The sequence below is a fragment of the Olea europaea genome, chromosome 16 (genome assembly GCF_002742605.1).
Source record: "Olea europaea var. sylvestris chromosome 16, O_europaea_v1, whole genome shotgun sequence".
In the NCBI taxonomy this organism is placed as follows: Eukaryota; Viridiplantae; Streptophyta; class Magnoliopsida; order Lamiales; family Oleaceae; genus Olea; species Olea europaea.
In genome coordinates, this window is record NC_036252.1 from 11,520,821 (window position 1) to 11,538,396 (window position 17,576).

The 17,576-nt window shown below is 36.7% G+C and overlaps 1 protein-coding gene across 2 annotated transcripts; it reads left to right on the plus strand.

Moving 5' to 3' along the window:
- Nucleotides 1-1,678: 1,678 nt before the first annotated feature.
- On the plus strand, nt 1,679-17,089 carry LOC111412099 (zinc finger CCCH domain-containing protein 19-like). Of its 2 annotated transcripts, XM_023042867.1 has the most exons (11): nt 1,679-3,733; nt 3,864-3,943; nt 4,632-4,816; nt 7,555-8,473; nt 8,635-8,762; nt 10,553-10,612; nt 10,688-10,738; nt 13,657-13,727; nt 14,634-14,788; nt 14,885-16,615; nt 16,652-17,089. In XM_023042867.1, exons 1-11 carry the CDS (start codon nt 1,878-1,880, stop codon nt 16,945-16,947), a joined length of 5,532 nt encoding a protein of 1,843 aa, XP_022898635.1. In that variant the 5' UTR covers nt 1,679-1,877; the 3' UTR covers nt 16,948-17,089. The 2 variants fall into 2 exon arrangements, with proteins under 2 accessions (XP_022898635.1, XP_022898633.1); XM_023042865.1 differs by having other exon boundaries at nt 14,885-17,089.
- Nucleotides 17,090-17,576: the final 487 nt, after the last annotated feature.

The window sequence follows — 17,576 nt, forward strand, 5'->3', positions numbered from 1 at the left end:
TAGGGTTCTTGGCCAATGCTTGCTTTCCAGGGAATTGCTCAATTTCTGCCTCAACATCAAAACTAAGTAACTTGGATGCATAGTAGTGTTGGAAATGTTTAAATGTACAACGCGGCAATATAATACATGGTTTATTTTTGGAGAGTGATCTTCTAATTTTCAAACTGAATTCTAGCTGTAGAACTTTACTATTTCAGAATATGAGCAGAAAACATTATTTCCACTTGTTAAAGGCCACCGTAGCAGTAATGTGAACGTGGCAAAACATTTCAAAAGTTGAAATTAAGTACATTGCTCAAAAGAGTAGAATGTCACATTATTAAATATAGGCCTTGTTTGATTCCTTTATTTTTTTAAATACAATTTTCTCTCTATTCTTTTAAACAATACTTTTTTCAAGAAAATAAAATTATACGTAAATTGAAATTTTTTCTTTATTTTAACCACACATTTTCCATCGAATCCCTATTCCAAAATGCATTTTATTGACAAAAAATGGGCATCAAACAAGCTCATAACAAGACAAAAGAACACCTAGCTTCTCATTCTGCACTATTCAATTATCGCCCTTTCATCTTCTTGTTACGCCTAACGATACATGACTCAAGGATGTAGAACTGCCTTTGGGTGTTGCTATATTGTAGATAAAACTTTAAAAAATAATGATTATTGGAAAGGAAAGGCTTCAATTCGATTGAATACGGTGATATTACATCTCCGATTAGGGTTTATATGTGGGAAAAAACCTAATCACACATGTATTGAAAGTCGAATCACCGATTCTTAAAAAAAAAGAAAAAATTGATAGATTAATTTGTGTTGTGAAAGGATTGAGTTGTGCTGATGATTTCGATTTCTTGAGAGGATTGTAGATGGACAATAATGAGAATGAATATGAATAGACGCGAATTAGGGGATTTTGACTGTAAAATTATGTGCTTGTTTGATACGGATTAAAATCTAATTTTAATTTAAGTTAAAGTCAAATAATCAATATTAACTACATTTTTTTGGATCCCACAATTTTTCAACAACACATTTTAAAATTTTTTTATCACAATTTATTAAAAAAATCTAATTTTAATCCTCACCAAACACTTTATATAATAAGGGGCTTGCTTGATGGAACAAATTCAGCTCATTATTGATTATCTAGTATGAGTTAAGTGATTTCCTCATTTTTTATTTTACTACATCATCTATAGTAATTATAGGATAAAATAAATTATAAAATAATTATATTGAAATTTCATGCAATACTAGGTAAAGGATGTAATTTCCACTTTAGCTTTTCAAAAGTCACATTACGAGTACTGGGTAAACCCCCAAGCTCATAAAATATCGTTGTTATGTCCTTATTTGATGCGGATTAAAGTCTAAATTTTAATTTAAGTTAAAATTATTAATTAATTTTAACCATATTTTATGGAAATCTTAACTTTTTAACAATATAGTTTATCAACTTTTATTAAAATCTAACTCATATTGGTGGTGATTAAAATCAGATTTTTAGTAAATTTTGATAGCGATTGATGAAATACACGATTGAAAAATTGTAAATTTCATGAAATGTGTTATTAAAATTAATTAATGACTTTGACTTAGATTAGATTAAAATTGATAGGACTACGAAAATTGATTTTAATGCCACCAAACGGGGCATTACAAGTTACTTTGTCGTGTGAGTTGGGGACTTTGACAAGCTTGCCGGTTCCCCTAAATTTCATGTGTTTGCTCCTCAACAGAGAAATACCCCCAAACGCAAGCGACAATACAATTCACCCGCATTTCGCGTCCTCGCTGCACGTAGTATTCACCTATAGTCCGGTGCGTACTCAAATTGAAGGGCTAGGGTTATGAGAAAAACTTAGGTATCCATGGCGGATGACGAAGAGAGTTTATCCAATGTGAATAGGTCGTTTTTGGAGGAAAAAAGGGCAACGGTAGAGGAAAAAATGGTGAAGGAAGTGATTAAAAGCGAGGAGCAATGTGGGTTTCTTCCTAAATTGTGTGATTCGAATTTAAGTAGTTGGCATGTGAAAGATGAAGTGGTTGCGACAGAGAAGGAGCCGGCGGAAGAGGAAGGTAGAGAAGAGCGTGCTGTTGTGGACAGAGATGAAGCGGTGGATACGGGATTGAAGGCCGAGGTGGCGACGGAGCTGAATGCAGGAGGTTGCGAGGAAACTGTTTTTAATGTAATTGGCAGTGGACAGGCTGGCCAGGAGACGGTGGAGGGAATTTTGGTGGTGGAAGGTGAAGCCGAAGCTCTGAAAGACGGTGGTGAAGTGGCTGTTTCTGATGTTGGGGATTTAGAACTCGGTAAAATGGGCGGGAAAGAGTTGGTGCCAGTGGCTGACACGAAAGTGGAGATGGTGGTTGGGAGAGAGGAATTGGAGGCATCACATGGAGGTGAAATGACTGTTTCTGATATTGGGGATTCTGAACTAGGGAAAAAAGGCATGGAAGAATTGGTTCCACTGGCTGAATCAAAGGTTGAGATGGTGGTTGTGAGAGAGGGATTGAAGGCATCACATTGTAGTGAAATGGCTGTTTCTGGTGATGGGGATTTAGAACTAGGTAAAAATGGCGGAGAAGAATTGGTGCCATTGGTTGATACTAAATTCGAGATGATGGTTGTGAGAAAGGAATTGGAGGCATCACATGATGGTGAAATGGCTGTTTCTGATGGGGATTTTGAACTAGGTCAAAAAAGCGGGGAATTTGTGCCAGTGGCTGACTCAAGAGTGGAAACGGTGGTTGTGAGAGAGGGATTGGAGGCATCAGATGCTAAAACTGAGACGGCGATTGAGCTAGAGATAGGCGAGAGAGAGAAGTTTGAGAATGAGGAAGTAGCGGGGGTGGAGCCAATGGAATTTCAAATGGTGGAAAGCAATACAAAAGTATCCATAGAGGATGTTATAAACTGCAAGGAGAAGGTTGCTGTTGAATTAAATGATTCAGAAATTGAGGTTGCTGACAAAGTAACTGTAGAAGAGATTTCAACCTCCAAAGCCAAAATGGAGTTTGGGACAACAAATGAGTCTAATTCTGAGGTGGCCAAAGCCAGAGCCAGTGCCAGTGCCAGTACCAGTGCTAGTGCAAGAGAGCAGGTTCATGTATTAGATGGTGGTGTGGGAGTTGTTGGAACTCAGTCATTAGAGGCTGTATACGATGAGTATGCTGAGGATAGCTTACTCATGGAAACCCAATTGGTGAAGGAGAAGGATATAAATCTGGATGTTTCAAAGGCTTCAGAGTCTGATGAACCTGCTAATATTGCTGAAACTGTGGAGGAAGCTGTGGCACGGGAGGAGATTCCAGCAGTGGATACTGAAATGGAAACAGAGACACAAACTGCGATGGAGGAAAAAAGTTGCAACTTGGCCGATAGGATTTCATTCAAGGACACAAAATTGGCAATAGAGAGCGTAATGGAGATTGAGAAAACAAATGACGATGTGGGTGAATCTGGTCAGGAGTTGGGTGATTCCCTGGCTGCTGTACAAGATGAAGAGGATAAAGCAGTGGTTGCTGAGGAGGAGGCTGGGACTCACGACACTGAAATGGAGACTGACACTGGGAAAGTTTCTGGAGGGAAGCAGAAGAAAGGAAAGAAATCAAAGACTCCATCAAATTCTAGGACTGCAGCAAAAGCTTCAGGGAGGAAGCTTGTGGGAGACGATGTTTGTTTCATTTGCTTCGATGGTGGGGACCTTGTTATGTGCGACCGCAGGTGAATTTCTTGTATTGTTACTTATAATCTTTAGACTGTTACCAGAAATAAGAATTTCCGAGTTTCTCAAATATGTTTGTTGGTTATGTGTTTTATGGGGCTTATCAAAATTTCCCCTATGAATTCTCAGAGGTTGCCCAAAAGCGTATCATCCTTCTTGTGTTAATAGAGATGAGGCATTTTTCAAAGCCAAGGGGATCTGGAATTGTGGTAAGTGTCCCTCTCTCTATTTACACATGAGTTCACATCCGTAATTGGAGATAAGTAGTGAATGTTACGTTTGATAAGTTTATTTAATCAATCCTGCAAGTTACCTCCGAGTTTGTGCATGACGTTTCCATGCATATAATGAATTTCAAACATTATAGTGTGGATGTGAACGAGTCTGATTACTTCTCTGATTTAGGTTCTTCTGATATCCAGGTCACATGATAGGTAATTTGAATTTCCATTGGCTACGTAGCAAAGTGTTATATCTGTATTCTTAATTTGATCTATGAGTTATTATTACCACAGAAAACAAATTACTATTCAGATTGTCACAGCCAGATATGCAAACTTTACAATAATGCATTAATAGTGACTTTCTTCACTGATTGCTTTGGCATATTATCTGTTTGAAGTACGGTTCATTAGTTCTAGGCATGTTTTTTGATTAGTTTTTGTGTTAGATTGATTTCGTACTCAATACTAGCAGTTAAGTTTTTGACTGCAACATGTGTGGTTTAGGATCTTTTGATTGGATGAACTTGTTTAGATACCTGTTATATCTATGTCACTTTTTAAGTTTTAATTGTTGCTACATCGACACTGACACCTTTGCTGTAATTAGAATCATGCAAGCCTGTGTAGTTTGTTCTTGACTGATACACACATGTTATGTTTTCTTGTACTTCAGGTTGGCATTTGTGCAGCATTTGTGAGAAGAATGCGCACTATAAGTGTTATACATGTGCATTTTCCCTGTGCAAGGGTTGTATTAAAGATGCTGTCATATTATGTGTTCGTGGAAACAAAGGCTTTTGTGAGACCTGCATGAGATTTGTCTTGTTAATTGAGAACAATGAACCAGGAAATGAGGATGTATGTACTTCTATTGTCCCTCTCTATCTCTCTGGTGGTATCAGGTTTTGTGATGTATCATACCTAAGTTTGGCAATGTTAGCAATTACATATATTCTCGCAATTCAATATTCTATATTATTTCCTGCCTGTCATACATGATATTTTTTTTTTTAAATTATTAGTTTTAGATATTTTTCGTTTTTGCTTTCGAAGTGCTTTGAACGAGCCACATCATGGATGATCCAGATCATTGAACTTTTCAATTTGATTGTTAAGTTTTCATCTTTGGAAGATGAAATGGGATAGTTTTTTTTATGTGAATCCATTTGTCCTCTAATGGTCCAGATTTGATTGTGGATTAATGGATTTACGGTGGACCGAGACATGATACATGTTATTAAGCTCCTGTTCGGTACAGCTCAAAATCCAGACTGTAATCTTAATCGAAGTCAACAATTAATTTTAACCACACATGACCTACAACTTTTCAACCACACATTTCATCGTAACTGCTCTGATTAAGTCGTTTTTATCAAAATCTTGTTTTAATAGGTAATCGAATATTTTATTAATCGTGGATAATATACATGAAGTATAGTATCAATTTATGCAAGATAGAAACAACATAAAATTGGGCAACCGATCTATATGGGTAGTAGCCGCTGCATTAAACCAAGTAGACAGAATCAAATAAAACAATTCTTTAATCTGCTCTTTTGTCCGTGTATTATCATTAAAACATCAGCTGTTTCTCTTCCTCCACACACACCAGATGGTGCATCCTGGAGTTAGGTTCCAAACAAGCTTGCTAACCTTATTACAAAATCTTCTCCATTCTTTCAATACATCCTCCATACGCCGTGGAAACACTCAATCCATGTGTTGAGAATCCTAAATATCATTCCACAGGGAACGAGCACCGTCACAATGAAGGAACAAGTGGTCAATCGTCTCCTCATTCCTACCAAACAGGGGTTCTCCCCATTCCTACCAAACAGGGGCTAAGACATTCAGTCCCACGTCAGGATGTAATTGAAAATATATCTTCTTTTTAATTTTTGCACCTTCAGCTATTGCCTTCAAATTGATAGAAATTGTGCAAAGAACATATAATAGAAACTCGACACAAGCAAGAACAAGAAAAGAAATTCGCTTTTCACCTTCAGTACCTTGCTGCAGAATGATATGTTTTAATGTCAATTTAGAGCTATAAAACCAAGGAACTCTAGCCATTGTAGTTTTTTAGTGCAAACACTTACCGATGAATGTCAATTTTGGTTCACCTGAGAGAGCCAAGAGGTCCTGCCTAGTGGCCACTGCTTTTGCGAGGAAACTGTCATATGTATTAGCTGGGGATAATTTTTCTTTTCCTTTGTCAGCTATCTTTCATTCCATCAGTTTTTCTCATAGCTACTCTCTCTCTCTCCCCTCTTACCCTTCCGACGCACAAAGCCTACCTACTGACTACTGTTAGCTTCCAACAAAGCTTGCCTGCTGGGGTTGGAATGTGAACTCTTTATCCTTTATATTTGTATCTGACGTTCATATGAATGTGTGGTTCAATATACTTCGTTGTCATTTGTTGGCTGTGTAATTTTGCTTTGTAGGCTTGTAAGGAAACTTTTCCATGTCAGAGGGGCTTTTAATGTGGTTTGTAATTGAGTGATGCTATTTGTAGTCATTTACTACGGTAATTGCCCTACGTGGCATACATATGACGTGGTTATTTGATGCATTATGTGGTAATTTTTTATTGACTCGTACATCAAATAATAACTTGTCATGTACATACCACATAGGGCGACTGTCGTAGTGAGCGACCACGAATAGCATTATTCTATATAATTTGTACAATCCACAATTCAATTTTGCATTGAGATTATTGGTCCTCTATATATGACTAAACAGGTCAAGGGATATTTCATACATTAATTAGATTTAACTCTTAATTTTAAAACCTGCTCAAGTTAGACTAAGCATGTTTGAGCAGGTATTCATTTGATCCATGGAAAATTGGGTCGAAGAGGCCCATATGTCTATGCTCGAGAAAATTCTGCGCTCCTGGACATATTAGTTGCATGTAATTTTGTGTCATTGAACCCTATTATGTCTTCCGCTCAACTTTCGGAAACTGTGTGCATACATTTGTGTTTGATCACTTGATTGTAGGTTACACATCCTCATGTGATGTAAGGAAATAATTTTTTTTTTGTTCTTCCAAAGAATGAGGATTATTGAAATTGTTTCCTTTTGATATTTCAAAAATTCTCCTCCAAGGATACATCTTCATCCGTTTGGTCTAATTTATGTGTAATTTTGAAATTTTTTACATTTATACCTATGCAAACCAAGTTATAAGAACCCGTAACATTTAATTTTGTGATGTATTGTATTTTAGAACATGTGAATGAGAAATTAGGTCAGGAGAAACTAGCATTTTGCTTTAACATCACATCAAATAGCCTTCTCCCATTTGGCACCGAATAATTATTTCCAATTTCACTTGGCAAGGTATTTTCTTGATTATGACTATATGTATTTTTTTTTTCCTGGTATTGTTCAGCTTTTCACTGTTTGTTTTCATTTGCTACTCGAAACTATTTCATGAAAAAATGATACTTTTCAATTTATGGTTGTCATATTTAAACTGCATTCCAAACCCCCCAAATCCTCTCCCTCAACCCCCCTAGAGAAAGAAAAAGAAAATGGTTGTGTACAGGATTTTGATTGCCTGCTCTCATCCTTGACTGATGCAGGCTCAAATAGATTTTGACGACAGAAATAGCTGGGAGTATCTATTCAAGGATTACTATATAGAATTGAAGTCTAAACTTAACCTATCTTCTGTTGAAGTTGCCGGTGCTAAGAATCCATGGAAGGGAACAGCTGGCACCATCAAACAAGAGTCACCAGAGGCACAAGTAGACACTAATGATGGACGAGAATCTGACTCAGACGCTATTGAAAAATTCGAAACCCGGAAACCCAAGAGAAGAAAGCTAAAGAAACAATCAAAACCCCCTTCCAAAAAAGAGGAATCATTAAGTTTAGGTGCAACAGCTGGAGATGAATGCAATTTTGTATCTGACAACACCAAGTGGGCATCCGAAGAGCTTCTTGAATTTGTTTCACACATGAAAAATGGTGACACTTCTGTCCTATCTCAGTTTGCTGTACAAGCTCTCTTGCTTGATTATATCAAAAGAAACAAACTTCGTGACCCCCGTCGGAAAAGTCAAATTAAATGTGACGACAGACTGGAAAATCTATTTGGAAAATCACGTGTTGGACATTTTGAGATGTTAAAACTTCTTGAATCTCATTTTCTTATAAAAGAGGATTCACCTATGGATGATGCACAAGGGAGTGTTGTTGACACTGAAAGTGACCTGTTGGAGGTTGATGGGAGTGCTGACACCCTTAACAAGGGGGTCAAAGATAGGAAACGTAAAATGCGTAAAAAAGGTGACAACCGTGCCCCTCAATCTAATGTTGCTGAATATGCAGCAATTGACATGCATAACATTAGCTTAATTTACCTACGGCGGAAGTTGATGGAGGATCTACTTGAAGATGTTGAGACATTTCATGATAAAGTTGTTGGAATGTTTGTGAGGATAAGAATTTCTGGTAGTTTTCAGAAGCAAGATATGTATAGACTAGTGCAAGTTCTAGGTAATCATTTGTTACTTTCCTTTTATTACCTTTTACTCTTGAAGCTAGATAGGATTATGTATATTTTAATATTTTTGGGGAACTTAAGGTTGGCAATGGTTCACCCCTGCTTCCATTTTATATTTCTTTGGAAATAGTCATTCTAATTATTTTCTATGCAGGTACTAGTAAAGCTACTGAACCATACAAAATTGGCAAAAGGACATCCGACATTATGCTGGAGATATTAAATCTAAACAAAACAGAGATCATATCAATTGATATTGTCTCAAATCAAGAGTTCACTGAGGTGATTGAATTTAACTTTAGAGGAACCTTCTTTTTCTCCTAGCATGAAATATCCTTAAAAACGAACTTGACCACCTTCTCCCCCACCTCCTCACCCTTGACAAAAGGAATGTTTGTGGACCATTTGTTGCAACATTAGGAATTTCCTTGTGGGTTGGGTTTCAACCCAGTACATATGCACAATTTCAAATACTAATTATTTCAAGTACTAATTAGCAGGAAACAATTGATCAAACTAAGCTAGGATTCCCTTGTTAGATGTGTCCAGCTGTCTGTTATCTTGCTTCAGTGGCCTTGCCAGTGTACATAAATCATTGAATCTCTTGATAGACATGATTTTGAAATGCATTTCACTTAACTGCTATTCAAATGGCAGTAAGATTGGGCATATTTGATCTATAGTAGCTCATTTCGAGAAGTGAATCAGCCACTTTATAGGAAATAATGGTTTCCGCTGTAAAGAGTAATGCTATGTTTCCAAATATTGATGATTTGCTTTAAACATTTTCTATTTTAAAGTTCTTTCAATGGAAATGATGGCAGTGATATCTCAATCTGAAATTGGTTGCAAAACTACATGGTTTATCCTTGTATGTATTTATTTTAATGTCAATGATGACGTAAGATAGTTACAAAGACTTAGCATAGGTTTGGGGAAGTGTTTATAAACCTATAGAAATGATTGATGAAGAAGTGAATAGTACTTATAGGGTCCTACGAGACGTTTGTAGAAAAGTTGTTTGACCAAAGTGTTTATTACCTACAAACACCTTCCAAACATATGCTTAATTGTTTACCATCTAGTGCAGCGAGGGAAGTTGAATCTTGCAAAAACAAGAAAAAGTTGAAAAGCTGAAGAACATTATTGAGAAAAACTTGAAAATATAATTAGTGATGTCTAACAAGTCTCGCCTTCTTATGTAGGAATTGGAAGAAGAGGTAATCTCCTAATTCTAGTACTCTTAATTGTTTACCATCTAGTGCAGCAGGGGAAGTTGAATCTTGCAAAAACAAGAACAAGTTGAAAAGCTCAAGAACATTATTGAGAAAAAGTTGAAAATATAATGAGTAGTGGTGACTAACAAGTCTCACCTTCTCATGTAGAAATTGGAAGACGAGGTAATCTCCTAATTCTAGTAGACTAAGTAAAAGAAAATGATATGTGAAAAGAATAAGAAAACTAATGATTTACCCCTAAACTAATAAGAAAACCAATTTAGTGCAGTAGTGGAATTTGAATCTTGTAAAAACAAGAAAAAAGCTAAGAACCTCAAGATTATTGTTAAGAATAACTTGAATTTAATGAATATGAGTGATGATGACAAACAAGTCTTGCCTTCTCATATATGCATTGGAAGAAGAGGTAATCTTCCAATTCCAGTGTTCTAAAAAGCATGGTTAGGCAGAAAGGCCCAAGCTTCAAGCCTAGGCAAAAGAAAACTGAGCTCTTGTTTGATCCCGAATATTTTTAAAATGTATTTTTCTCTCTCTTATTTTCAACTACATTTTATTCAATAAAACAATATTACATTCAAACCGAAAATTTTCCTTATTTTTTAATCACTCTTTATCCATCAAAATACTATTCCAAGGAGAAAAAATGGGGCTCAAACATAGTCTGATAATCTACTCCTAATAGAAATAGGAACCCTAGCAACTAAATAATAAAACTAATACAATCCTATAAATATTATGAATCTTAATCACCAATAATAAGTAAATCCTAAAACTAGTAGTAATTATTGATATAAGTAGAAATGTTCTACATCACCTACTCTTCCAATTTTTCAGGAAGAATGCAAGCGGCTTCGCCAGAGTATCAAATGTGGTCTTATCAGCAGGCTGACTGTGGTATTTATACGCTTATCTCTGTCTTTCACTTACAATTTGGTATTCACATCATAATAACGATGCTTGTTACTGTAGGGTGACATTCTTGAAAAGGCCATGGAAATACAAGCAGCCAGAGTGAATGATGTATGTTAATTTCCCTAATTTTTTGGTTGAAAGATATATGGTTAACTGCTAACTGGTGGATGATAATTAAATGTGTTTTTGTTGATTGACTAAATGTTGTCAATGTGATTTCCTAACTTGAAGGAAATTGATTAAAATTTTCATGAATAATCACATTTACTGCTTTAAGAGGTGATAGTTTGTGTCCCAATTACCTTGCTGGCTGCTGCCAATGCATATCTATGGATGCCATTAACCTTTAGAAATGGATTAAACAGACAAGTTTAAGAGAGAGATTCTAAAGTTTGTTAAAAATAAGTTAAATTATAACATGTGTGTCACATGGGGTTAATTTTATTAGTTAACCTAATTCATACGACAAGTGGGATTCAAGGAGCAAAATGCAAAAGTTCGAGGATCCATTGCCCAACAATTGTCATTAAAATCGTATTAAATAATATAATACTATCCTTCGCTAAAACTTGTTTTATCATATATTCGAAAAACTCATAAAAAAAGGTTTAAAAACTCCTTAAAACATAGAAGAAATTTATCTCTTCATATACTATAATCAGAACAATATGTAAATATTACAAGCTTCCAGCTTTCTGAAATTCAAAAATCCCCCAAAATTACATTTCGAATTATGTTGTATATAAATATTAAGCTCCACGTTTATCCCAAAACAATCAATAAAACAACAAAAAAGCAAGAATTCAATTATTCCATACCGTTTCTGATATTAGAAGCTTTTAGAACCCAAGATTTTAGGTTAACTAATGCCATTAACATGTGTGATCATTAGTACATTTTGATTTTGGATTCATTCAAATTTATTCATCTTAAGAGGACAATAAGTTAAATTATAACATGTGTGTCACATTGGGTTATTTTAGAGAGATTCTAAAGTTTGTTAAAAATGTTAAAATGGTCATTGGAGTAATTTTTATAGAAATGGTTACTTGATTTTTTAATGATTATACTAATGATCACTCATGAGTTAAAAACATTAATTTTAAATTCTAGGTTGGCACTATAAAGTTTCATTTGTTACCAAATGATGTTATTTATTCTTCCACGCAATATAATTTTGTAGTTAAAAAAGTGTTTGTGAAATAAAGCTTATGCAAAAAATAGTTTGACGTTATACTAAATCTAACCCTTTACATTATCCCCTATTTCCTCCCCAGTTTCATTAGTTAACCTAATTAAACAGACAAGTTTAAGAGAGGAATTGTATGAATTCTTTGGGAAATGTTTGCTTGAAGCCACATTGCATTTAAAAGCATATGAAGAGAACATTCGCATCAATGCTTAGAAGCACATTAGATGTAGTGTGTAAGGAAAAAAACCTCTGATCTTTGAAAGATGGAGTGTGTAAGGAAAAAAACTGCAGACATACTCTCAAATATTAGATAAGGCTAAATCGGGTATCAAGGCATCTTACATCTCTGAGATAGTGTGGGCCTTGAGGTTTTTTGAGGCGTAAACCTCAAGACAAACCGATAAAATAATTTGAGAGAATATGGAAGTACAAAATATTCTCACGTTGAACTGTAAACCATATTGAAAATCTATAACAAAATAGAATAACAAATTAAAAAGTCTTAACGGATAAAGAAATATGAGAGAGATTAATAAAATAGCAAATAATAAGTTTAAAATTATTAATCACAACAAAATTTGATATGTACTAGTGGAAACAACCTAGCAGTCTTCCATAATATCACCACAGATGTAGTCTAAGAAAATCATCGATATATTTGATTACACTATCATCCTCATCATTACCATTTCTTCTCATTCTTTGTTATGCCTTCCTGCTTCACTTCTGTTTAAAGCCAAAAAACGAAAGATGAAAAAAAACATCGAAAACCCATAAAACATTCTCAAAATATCTAGAAAGGTAAGGTTTAGTCTTGAGGTGTAAGCTTCACTATGAAGTCGAAAGCCTTAATAAGGTGTAAGCTTTGACAAATGGCACTAAAGTCTTAAGTTTCGAGGCGCTCATTGAGAGCTTCCTGTGAGGCTAGAGCAAGACGTAACCCTCAGACAACTTTTTTAAACAAATGCAAATTCTTTATGCTGTCATACTTTCATAAACCAAAGTTATTGACCTGGCCCAAACAGCGGCCCGGTCAAGGCCCCGGGTTATTCTGCTTGCAGTTCTTTTGAAAGGTAACATGGTTGGAAACTGTAATCTTAGGGCCATTGTGCTGTGAATAGAAGTTGGAAACAAATGACTCAAGTATTTAATTATATAAGATATTTACTTGTTTTGGGTTTAAAAGACAAATAAACTCAAATGAAAGAAAACAAAAAGATGAAGAAGAAAAATGTAAACTAAAAAAAGAGTGAAGTTTCTGTTGCATGCCTCAGGGGTTTGCTTGAGTAAGTTAAGGCATAATCCTTGACAAAGGCACGCAAAGTGTAAGCTTTGGGGCTTCTAAAGAATGCCTTTCACAAGATGCCTCAAGGGATAAGCCTTGGCTGTTTTTGATAACAGTGTCTCCAGCTCCTTTTTTCTCTTTTCTTATTCCTAGGGTTTCATGTTTGTATATTTCCCTTTGATGCACCCTGCAATGAACTACCATTTAACTTCCCACATGAGAATAACAAAGTGCAAAATGGGAAGTTCGAATGAAAAGGTTTGGTAAAGGAAGACAACAGGAAGGAAAAGTAGTTCCACATTTTATATACTGTAGGCTGATTTTTGCATACCGATTTTATCTGCTATTGAAATTTCTGAATGATTTCTTGGGTTTTGGATAATAACTTGATGGTTTTTGCACTCATTTTGTTGAGGTTTGTGCTCCTCTGTTGATATGTGATGCATCTTTCCAGTAGATTTCTTGAGGATAAAGCTGTAACAGTATTATTTATTTATGTATATGCCTTGTTTATGTCCTGTTTTGTTATTTCATTGTGGTGCTCTGCAGTGGCTGGAATCCGAGATTTTGCGACTTGGTCATCTGCGTGATCGAGCTAGTGATTTAGGGCGTAGGAAAGAATATCCTTTCTCCCTTGATTTTATTAATTTTATAGTTTTATGTTTCTAAGGAACAAGATATGCATTTGCTTGTCTTTCAGAAGTTTGGATCTGTTGCTTGCAGTTCAATGGATAATTACTCCTCTTCATGTGTAGATATGTCACCACGGTGCTGTTTGATATGTGACTGAGATTCTTTCATTAAATCATTTATGCTCCATAACATAATTTTGCACGTACATAAATTTTCCTCTGAAATTGTCAATCTGTACAACGGTATACCCTATAACTGAACTTCAAGAATTAAGTGAATGGTGTAATCTGAGATCCATCTAAAGAAACATTGCAAAAAGTGTGCTTCCTCGTTTCTCATTACAGTTTAATTACTGAAGTTCTATGCAAATGATGTCCTTTAAGTGACTTTGAATTTATTCATGGCTTTATTTTTCTAACAATATTTCTCTTATTGTTTGCAAAGCTTGTTACCCTTGGTGTTGAGTATTGGGAAGACCTTTTGTCCTTGCTTTACATGATGATGTTTAAATGTCTGATATGCTAAATTAACTTCTATTCATGAAGCATTAAAAATTGCTTTCAAGAGGAATGACGCAATATCTTTCGTGGTTCTGCAATTCTGGCGTGTTTTACCCTCACAATAGAAGTGCTAAAATTCTCTCATCTGGGACAAAATCAGAGTTGTTTTTTGAACTTCCTAAATTTTCAGAAAATTAGCACATTATGCATATGAAGGTTGAAGCTCAGCAGACTCCACTTTTATTAACAGTTGATCTTTTAGAACGTTGACTGTTGTGAACAATCATGTATAGATCCAGTGGCAATCATCATTTGATGTGGCTTGACCTTCAGTATTCATTCTGACTTTGTTTGTATCTCTAGAAATGTTAGTTATCCTTAACGTATTTTCACGCTTAGAGATTGTGTGGAGAAATTACAGATTTTGAGGACCCCTGATGAGCGTCGACGTCAACTGGAGGAAATTCCTGAAATACATGCAGATCCAAAAATGGATCCTAGCTACGAGTCTGATGATGATGGCAGTGAAACTGATGAAAGTCTAAGAGGTTACTTTTTCTTTTTGCTACCGTCTTTTCTAATTTGCTATCATGTGATAGTAATGATTATGGAGTTCTAATTCCAAAACATTACATGGGCTCCAGACGCTTACATGGGCTCCAGAGGTTCTGGTTTTAGCAGGAGAGAAAGCGGTCTAATCTCTCCTGGAAGTGATTTTTCCGCAGTAGATTCTTGGAGTGGTGCTGGAAAAAATTCTACCAAGAACTGGGAGTTAAGCAGAAATCTGTCTGATAAAAATATTTCGAACGATGCTATTCGAATTGTCGAGAAAGTTAATGAAAATTCATGGAACCAAGGAAGAGACAGAGACACGTGCACCCAAGAATCTGGCAATTTGGAGAAGCTGAGTTCAACTACTAATTCTGAATCTCTTGAACTGAATGTCACAGTTTCTGCTGTTTCATTGCTCACTTCCCCAGCACCTCTCTCTGCTGGGCTAGTAGAAACTTCTACTGCCGTCAAGATCAATGAAACCGAAAAGATGTGGCTTTATCAAGATCCTTCAGGAAAAGTACAAGGACCATTTTCCATAGTGCAGTTGCGTAAATGGAGCAATTCAGGGTACTTCCCCACAGAGCTAAGAATTTGGAGAACTGCAGAAAAGCAAGAAGATTCTATACTTCTGACTGATGCTTTGGCAGGGAAGTATTGGAAAGAGTTACCAGAAGTTGGAAATAAACTGCATAAACCACATATTTCATCTGATAATTCTGCCAAGACTCTTGAAACTTCTTTACACCTGGATATGAAGAGATTGAATGCTGAACAAAAGCCTGTGCAAAACCCTAATCTCACTACTGAAAAAGGTTTTGGAAATGATTCATCAATCCTTCCGTCTCCTACACTGAAACAAAGTAATGGAGGTCGGATTGGAGAAGAAAGGGGCCCTCGCCCAGGTGAAACTCAACATCCTGCTGTCAGTGCAGTGCTCAAGTCACTTGCTGCTGCTTTGCCACAACTCAGGACTGATACTTCTGCTGCTTCTTCAGTACAGATTTCTGCTGCTGCATCTAGTCCAGCACCTAATCCTGAGCAAGGTGGCCTAAAATCTGGAGATTTTCGTCAGACACCCAAGTCAATTGTGACTAGTGAACCACATGCAGTGCAAATGCATGGGCATCTGTCTACCTCACAAGATATGACCGTCCAGCCAGTTCAATCTGTTATTAGTCGAGACTGTCAAGTAGAAACTCGTGGTTTGGATAGTGTTTCTATTGAGAAGGTAGAGCCAAATGCTTCTATTCCAGAGTCTGGACAACACCAAGCTCATGGTTGGGGTGGAGTTATGTCAACTGTTCAGAATTCTACTGGAAATTCCTCAAACTCAGGTATCACAGGTATGCCTCAAACTGATTTTTGGCGACCTCCGAAATCTGGCATTCAATCCAACATGCAACCCACTGGGATGGCAAATGCCACTTGCACTGAAAATGCAAACCCTGGCTGGGGTACAATGCAAGCAAATCCTAATACAGGCTGGGGGACTCCAACACCAGGAAGTATGAACATGAACTGGGTACCTGTTCAAGTGCAGCCCACTGGAAATGCTACTTCTAATTGGGTTGTTCCTGCTGGAAATTCTGGAGCTACTGTTCAAGGGCCCGTCTCTGGAAATGTACATCCTGGTTGGGTGGCAACTCCAAGTTGGGGTGCTCCAAATGGCAATAATACAGGAACAGCAGTTCAACTTCAAGGGCCGGTACCTGGATGGGGTCCACCGGCAGGAATAGGAGCACCCATTCAGGGGCCACCAGTGGGAATGGGAGCGACACCACCCGGAAATGGAGCTCTTATTCAGGGGCCAATGCCTGGAGTTGGAGCTCCTTTTCAGGGGCCACCACCACCTGGAGTTGGAGCTCCTCAAGGGCTGCCAACTGGAACAGGAGGTCCTCTTCAAGGGCCACCACAGGGAAATATAAATCAAAGTTGGGGTGCACCAGCTGGAGGCCAGGGTATATGGGGTGGTCAACAAAACCCCAGTGGAGGTCCTTTCTCAGGTGGTTTTAGTGGCGGAAGGCCTTGGAATGGACAGGCGTCTTTCGGCAGAGGGGGGCCTAGACCTTTTAATAGGAGGCAGATAGTATGTCCATACAATGGAAACGGGCGATGCAGGAAAGGGGCATATTGTGATTATCTACATACCTAACTGAAAATTTCCAGTTTGGCCCATAGATGATTTTGTACAGTCATTTCATACTAATTTTCTGACTTTTTTCCATTTTGGTCTTTATACTTTTATCTAAACCTCAGTAAAACGTTGGAACTATTTAACGATGCTGTGTTTTTGAGGGGGTTGACTTTTTTAATTTTCTGCTTGGTAGTGTCAGCTAACAAATTGCCCTTCTATATAATAGTCATAGACATGTTTAGTACATAGTATTGAATTGCACCGAACAGTTAATATACCATAAACAATTTTTCTTTGATAATGTCTGTACATTCCACCTTTACAAATAAGCTTTAAGTACAGTCAGTTTGCAAATCTGAATAAATCCATACTGTTTTTTACTTGGAGTCAGATCGACAGTGTGACTGACGATATGTACAAGGCTGGAACGATTTCACTGTCTTATGGTCGACTGGTGGTTACCATAGCTGCAGCCTGTGTAGAATCTTCAAAGTCTTTACCCAAATTCCTGTAATTGGAAACTGTTTCCTGTCCTGAGAACAGCAAGTTTAAATTCACATCTGCACCCTTTCCTTGGCTCCCTTTTCTCCTAGAGTTCGAAGAATATGTTAAAATAAGGTCGGAGAAAATTTGTTCTGGTCATTAGT

Coding starts and splice junctions, on each gene's coding strand:
- LOC111412099 (XM_023042865.1), top strand. CDS start 1,878: ATGGCGGATGACGAAGAGAGTTTATCCAATGTGAATAGGTCGTTTTTG. Junction 4,817..7,554: donor ATGAACCAGGAAATGAGGAT/GTATGTACTTCT, acceptor TGACTGATGCAG/GCTCAAATAGATTTTGACGA. Junction 10,739..13,656: donor AAGCAGCCAGAGTGAATGAT/GTATGTTAATTT, acceptor GGTGCTCTGCAG/TGGCTGGAATCCGAGATTTT.